Source organism: Pundamilia nyererei, unplaced genomic scaffold (genome assembly GCF_000239375.1).
Source record: "Pundamilia nyererei isolate P.nyererei 1_Seehausen unplaced genomic scaffold, PunNye1.0 scaffold00489, whole genome shotgun sequence".
In the NCBI taxonomy this organism is placed as follows: domain Eukaryota; kingdom Metazoa; phylum Chordata; class Actinopteri; order Cichliformes; family Cichlidae; genus Pundamilia; species Pundamilia nyererei.
The window spans coordinates 45,384-52,028 of NW_005187890.1; the positions used below are offsets into that span (position 1 = coordinate 45,384).

Genomic DNA, 6,645 nt, shown 5'->3' on the forward strand with positions numbered 1-6,645 from the left:
CTAATGCTAGAATGATAATGTGCTAATGCTAGAATGATAATGTGCTAATGCTAGAAAACCAAAACCTTTGGACGAACTGTTTAAAAAGATTTTCCCAAATATGTACAAAACTTTAGAATGGATTTTGCTATTGAGCCAAAGCTGGTTTAATATTTAATAAAAGTACGTTTGTTTCTGCAGAAAACTGGAAAAAATGAAAATGCCATATAATGTTATCGATGGATTGGGCGCTGTTTCCTTCTGACTGCTTCTGTTACCTAATCAGCCTCGCGTCTTCTCCAACAGGCAGTAAGGCAGGAAACAGGAGGACAGCTAATATCAGAAGCATCGGTTACTCCGACCTGTTCTGTCTTTCCAAAGACGACCTGATGGAAGCCCTGACAGAATATCCTGATGCTAAAGCTCTGCTCGAGGAGAAAGGAAGGCAGATTCTAATGAAGGATGGGCTGCTGGACCTCGAGGTACAGTCACATTATCTCGTTTGGAAACATTAGCAAACATCTAGTCTACAGAAATAAAAACTTTATTAAAACTAACTCTGTCCTCCAGGTGGCAGCGCAGGGCCCAGACCCCAAAGAGATCGAGGAGAAGGTGGACCGGATGACGAGCACCCTGGACTCCCTGCAGACCCGTTACGCCCGGCTGCTGGCCGAGCACGAAGCCACTCACAGCAAGCTCAAACACAGAGTCACCCGGCTGGAGAAGAAGTTGGTGCCCCCACAAGCTGATCCGTCAGGTGAAGCTCCACCCCCAACACCTGAGACAGAGGCAACCAAATAAGAGGAGAAGTAAGGAGAAGACAACAAAGAAGAGGACTGGAGTGTTCGATTTTAGAGCTTGAGTCAGCTCGATGGGTGGAGATCAAGGTGTTTGAACCTCAGGTGGAAAGTTGGAGGAGTTTCTGTTAAAGTTTTGAAGACAAATTGGAAAAAAGAGGACAAAATCTGTTTCTTGCATTCAGATTTATGTAACATCACTTCACATGACATCTTCTAGAGATAAACTTCTCTTCGTAAAGTATCGACCACCTGCTGGATTTGTGATGTCAGCACTTACAACTGGAAGTGGAGCTGACTCCAGATTACACTCAGAGAGCACAAGAAGGACAACTAGGCCTCAAAAGAACCTAATGTGACACCATGTAGAACTGTTTCCATGTTTAAGTTGTAAAACATTGTAACTGTAATGTATATAAATAATGAGCAGTAACTTTTCTGGATGTTACAGAGGTTGTTCATAGTTCAAGCTTTTGCTTTGCAGCAGTGACTCCTAAAGTGCGACGCGGGGCCTCCCAGTGACCCTTGAAAGAACTGCAATGTTCAATTTTGTAATTACAAAAACATTTCTTAAGAGATGATTTAAAAACAGCCATGGGTTTTAAATTGCACCTAATATTTTGTCATTTACAGTTCAACTAAAGCAGTGGCTATCACATGGGAAAGGGATTTAAAGCTTTAAGGTGAATTTGGGGTGAGGTACAGATGACTTGAAGATCAGCCCAGTTTGTCCCAGGGAAAAACCCAACATTATTAAATGTGTACATACCAAAAATGGTCATACATATTGGTTTGTGAAGACTTTGCTGTTTTCTACCACAGCATACTATAATCCTTTCTGACTGTAATAAGTACTGCCATTTACTAAATAAATATTTTTTATTCATTAAGACTTCAAAGTATCAGCTCCCCCCATAAACACACTGGGAGCATGTTTACTCAGGTCAGAGTGGGAAGTAGGCGCCACACAATCAGAGTTGCCCCCTGCTGGCTATTAGAAAGAATGCAGGTTTATCACTTAAGCTTTGCATCATTTTTCATACTGGGCAGCTGCATCCATCTTTACATATACAGTCTGTGGTTAGCTGCTGCACACCTGAATAAACCCCAGATTCAAAGCATATAATGCTCTCTACATCCATCGCCTTTTTTATGCTGCGACTTGTGCTTTTTAAACTATGCAAAAAATATGAATGATAATTATGTTGAATCTGGAACAAAAAGCTGAAATAAAGATATTTTATAAGAAAATCAGAATGGCTTGTTTCATTTCCAGTGCATTCTCCTTATTATTATTATTATTGTTGATTAAAAGTACATAGAAATGTTGATGAGCTCAGATGGAAACTAATGTAGGTAAATGTGCTGTAGGAAATGTTAATACTACCGCGGAGCACGGGATCGATAAAGTTTTATTTGTTGATCACATTTTTGTATTATTGATCTAAGACCCTAGCCCTAAATGAGCTTTTTATATTGTTTACATGATCGAAATAAATTAACAACCAAAAAGCAAAAAGTAACTAAAGTTGAAGCTGTGCAGTGACACGTATGTGTGTGCGTTTGCGTACACGTGTGCGTGTGTGAGAGGTTGTGGGATATGTAGTTTTACTCCTGGATAAATCCCTAAACAGACGACGTTTGGTTGTGAGAACTACAAGAACCGGCATGCACCGCGTTGCACTACGCATGACAATCAGGCACCTGGCTCCACTGTGCTGAGTGTTGAGGTGTGTTTAGCTCATAACTGCTCATTAAATGAGGTTTTCTGATTGTCTTTGGAGTTAAATATTAACATTCCGGAAGCTTCTGTGGATAATTAGAGTTTGGTGAATGTTGTTTACCGGAAGTGACGCTTGTTTCCGCCTGGTTTTTCTTGGAGTTTGAATGGCAGTTGGGTTGCTGCAGCTAGCCGGCTAGCAGCACTTTTGAAGTGAATTTGGCCTTTAACGTGAGCGCGCGCGGTGTAAACGTGTTGCTGTGTACGTGCTCAGGTGCAGCGGTCAGGTACACGGGCGGAGAGAGACACAGTCCGGCTTCGTGTCGCTGTGACTCAGCGGGACAGCTGGGGTAGTCAGGTGACCGCTAAAGACCCAGCCAGGTATCAGGTAAAGGTGTCAGGCAGCTGTGAGCACCTGAGGAGGGCAAGCTGAGGCTGCGCAGAGCCTCCGGTGAGGCTGAGGCAGCTCTGAATCACGTATAAAACCCCTCTGCTGCGTGGAAACGTGCCCTAATGCGCAAACCAGGGTCCAGCCAAAAATCTGCTAATTCACCTCTGCAGCATTAAATCCACTAACAAAGGCACGCTGCTGCTGCAGAGACAGATAAACATGAATGAGTGGCAACATCTGCAGACGTCGGGCTCAAAGCTGAACACCTAAAGTTCCTGAGAGAGGTGATAACTGGTTAAATGCATGCAAGGCCAAAAGTACTGTAATAGTTTAAAATTGTACATATATCAATGCTCTCATTCTATGTCTACACCAGAGACCTCTCAGAACTTCTGTGTTTTTACTGCTGCAGTGTTTTCATTGGATTTTCTACTCGTTTTCTAAGCTTGTTGATGTATCCTTGATAAAATGCATTCACTTGGAGTATTGGTGTGTGTTTGATGGTACAGAGGAAACTCTTATGCTGCTGCATCCATACAAAGTCAGGCAGATCAGTGAAAAGTTCTCACCTGAGCCCCAGCTCATTGTTTGTGTCCAAAAAATAACTTTTGAGGATTTGATGAAGCCATCCAGTATTTGCACCCTCAGAGTAAATCCTGGTGGAGGCTGAGTTGTAGTACTGAGAAAATCTCAGGTGCATTGTGGGTAAACTGATAAACTGAATCCTTCTTTCAATCATTTCTCACATATGTTGCTCTCTGTAGAGGCAAGAGGCAGTTGCCATGGAGCCCGCCTGGCGACAGCAGGGCCGCGGGCGAGGCCGGAGTCAGGAGGCTCAGGTTGAAAGGTCACGACCCCTGCAGAAGGAGAGAGAGAGGCCAGGCACTGCTACGGGAAGAGGAGTCAGGACGAAGACGGGCTCTGCGCCTGAACCTCCGCATGGTGATGAAACGCTCCATGGACCAACTCCCCCTGTCGGCTGTGTGGCTGGTGTGAGTTTATTAATTCTTCCCTGTGGTCCTCAGGTTTGGCTGTCCAATCCAAGTTTGAGGAGATCAGGAAATCCAACCAGGCTGCTGCTCAGCGATTGGTCGAGAGCCACTTCAGCTCCTCCTCCTCCTCTGATGAAGACGACAACAGCATCGATGATGGAGATCACAAGGAAGGAAAGAGAGGGAAGATCCTGGCATCCGCCTTCACCACCTACACCGACCAGACAGGTGAGCAGCCAGGCATTGCCGTGGCAACACCACTGTGAAGATCAACTGGTTAAATAGATTTTTTTTACCAGTGTTTTTACCAGGTGTGCAGATGTTTGAAGACAGTAAGGTGAGCCTGATATGAAGCTGCGCAGATGTTGTGGTATTCCTGCTCACTCCCTGTGTGTGTGTGTGTGTGTGTGTGTGTGTGTAGGCGGGGATGCCACTGGCCTGCAGAGGACCGGTCAGTACGTCAGCGACCTGTTTCAGTCCGGAGCGCTCACCTGTCTGATCTGCATCGCCTCGGTGAAGAGGACACAGGCGGTGAGACACGCACACTTTGATCTCCTGCTCTGTGTTGATTCAGCTTCACTGATCTGACGTCACCTCTCTGGTTTCTGAAGAACATTTAACGACAGCTTGAGGCAGATTTTCTCCTTTTGTCACATTCATAGAAGCAGATCTCACAGAAAGTCAGAAGCATTGTAATCATGCAGTTCTCAGGTTTTTGTGCTTTTTAAAAAGAATTGTTCCATCTTGTCTTTTTCTCTTTAGTTTTTACTTCTTGATTGTATTTATGTAAAAGGTTTAAGTAAGTAGTTGGAAAAAGTAAATATCTTGGAGAGGTGTCTGGGGTCATTTTGGTCACTTCAAGATGTTTCTTTGATAATTTCTCAGACATCCTCTGTGTAAAAGTTAGTGAACTATTTTTGACCCTGGAGACTCTTTGCTTTCATCACTTATTTCCTTCTCCTCTAGTCAACCACTACTAGTAGATAATACTACATTACCCATGAGTCTCAGCTGTAGTGACTTTTTCCAGTATTTCTACAAACCTGTGAAGTTGTGTGATTGGCTGGTTGTAATGTGATGTGCTCTTTACACAGTTTGTTTTAAAGTCTTATAAATATTAAAAGGCCCAGAGAGGGAGACCACTTTAGACTGAACTCTGATATCTGGTGTGTGCGTCCAGGTGTGGAGCTGCTCCAGCTGTTTCTCCCTCTTCCACCTGCCCTGTATCCAGAAGTGGGCCAAAGACTCGGTCTTCCTCGTCTCCTCAGTCACTGATGAAGACTTTGGTCAGAAGCAGCATCCGTGGCCCTGGTGAGGAACAAAAGCCCTTCCACTACCACTATAGCCCAACGTGATAAATCCATAAACATGGGCGAGGGTTAAATAATATTTGGCATGAGGGTGAATCTTCAGTACAATTACATCATTTTAAATGGAACTAATTACTGATAAGCTGATAAAATCACACTGATAAAGCTGTCTAACCAGAGAAAAGTCCTGTGTTACATTTGTGTTTAAAATTGATTGTTGGAAATAGTTGGGGTTTTCCTCTTTGTGGTTTCTGTTTACTAGCTAAACTTGTCTGTTTAATGAAGTCGTGTTTTCTAATGTTTCATTTGTTAATTAATAAAAAAATCTCACTTTGAGCTTGGGCGGTTGTAAGGAAATAATCATCAGTTAATGTGTCTGATTGTCTCCCCTCAGTCCAAAGTGCCGTGCAGAGTATCCACCCAGTGCCACCCCCAACAGGTACGTTTGATTTCTTTATCCTGTGTGCCCAGTTTTATCGACCCGCCCTTTAGAGTTGCCACAGGCCACGCTCAGTGCTAAATCCACTCTGCAAATCTACATCTGCATTATCATCAAATTCACTTTAACAGTAACATAATCAAGTAGCATTAAAAACAAACATTAAGCGATAATGTGGTCAGATAATTGCATTAAAACAGCACAAACACAGTGCAAAGGTTCAAATCATGGACTCCAATTACTTAACAGCTATAGCTGCCTGTGTCATTAAAAGAAGGCACACCAATAATAATGCAAACTTTAAGCCTTAATACAATTTAAAGAGGTGAGTTTTTTAAAAAGTAGAGGACCAATAATAGAGCCCTGTGGAACTCCACAAACACTGTGAAGCTTCTGCAGGTTGTTTCCCCTGTACAGCTGTTATACACCTGTTATAAAGAGGGTATGAACAGCTTTCCTGGCTGTGAAGTGTGATATTGTAACATGTGAGCCTGTGGAGAGTGAGTGCTTGAGTTCATGTTTCATCCCCACAGGCTGAAGCAAATGTGGCTAAAGTACAGATATTTGATATTTTGACTCAAATGTGTTAAATATAAATGTGAAATGTTGTTTTATTGAAAGTATTAGTGAGAGCTTGCCCCACCGACTCCTAACAGGCTCCAAGAATATGAACACAGACTTAAACTATATTAAGGCTGGAAGTTGTTATTGTTGGGGGCGTGGCCTCTTTGACTGACAGGTGGCTGCTGTTGTTCGTGCTGTTGGTGCCTTTTGGAGCTTTTTGTAATGTGTTGTTAAGTATAACAACGGGCCATCTAGGAGTCTGAGCTCCAGTTGTGGAAGGTTATTTGGACGTGAGCTCTGACGAGTGAAGTGTCTGTAACTTGCCACCTGCTGCAGTGTTTATCGCCCCATAGGTTGGAGAGAAAGAGCAAATGTGCATCACTTTGTTGTATCTCATGTGAACGCTGACCAGCTTCACACAATGCGGCTGTGCTGCTGCTGCTCTCCAGCAGG

The 6,645-nt window shown here is 43.4% G+C and overlaps 2 protein-coding genes across 2 annotated transcripts in view; both read left to right on the forward strand.

Annotated features, from left to right (window-relative positions):
• The first annotated feature begins 203 nt into the window (after window positions 1-203).
• On the forward strand, window positions 204-1,214 carry LOC102194321 (cyclic nucleotide-gated channel rod photoreceptor subunit alpha-like). Its single transcript, XM_005753974.2, has 2 exons — window positions 204-461; window positions 550-1,214. The coding sequence occupies exons 1-2, from the start codon at window positions 210-212 to the stop codon at window positions 778-780; spliced, it is 483 nt and encodes a 160-aa protein (XP_005754031.1). The 5' UTR covers window positions 204-209; the 3' UTR covers window positions 781-1,214.
• A 1,228-nt stretch (window positions 1,215-2,442) lies between these two features.
• nfxl1 (nuclear transcription factor, X-box binding-like 1) overlaps window positions 2,443-6,645 on the forward strand; it is a 24,344-nt gene continuing 20,141 nt past the window's right edge. The window contains exons 1-7 of the mRNA XM_013916157.1: window positions 2,443-2,506; window positions 3,652-3,829; window positions 3,913-4,107; window positions 4,301-4,410; window positions 5,060-5,190; window positions 5,584-5,628; window positions 6,448-6,482. Coding sequence (XP_013771611.1) covers window positions 3,670-3,829; window positions 3,913-4,107; window positions 4,301-4,410; window positions 5,060-5,190; window positions 5,584-5,628; window positions 6,448-6,482 — 676 coding nt within the window. The 5' untranslated portion in view covers window positions 2,443-2,506; window positions 3,652-3,669. The remainder of the gene's footprint in view (window positions 2,507-3,651; window positions 3,830-3,912; window positions 4,108-4,300; window positions 4,411-5,059; window positions 5,191-5,583; window positions 5,629-6,447; window positions 6,483-6,645) is intronic.

Coding starts and splice junctions, on each gene's coding strand:
- LOC102194321 (XM_005753974.2), top strand. CDS start 210: ATGTTATCGATGGATTGGGCGCTGTTTCCTTCTGACTGCTTCTGTTAC. Junction 462..549: donor ATGGGCTGCTGGACCTCGAG/GTACAGTCACAT, acceptor TCTGTCCTCCAG/GTGGCAGCGCAGGGCCCAGA.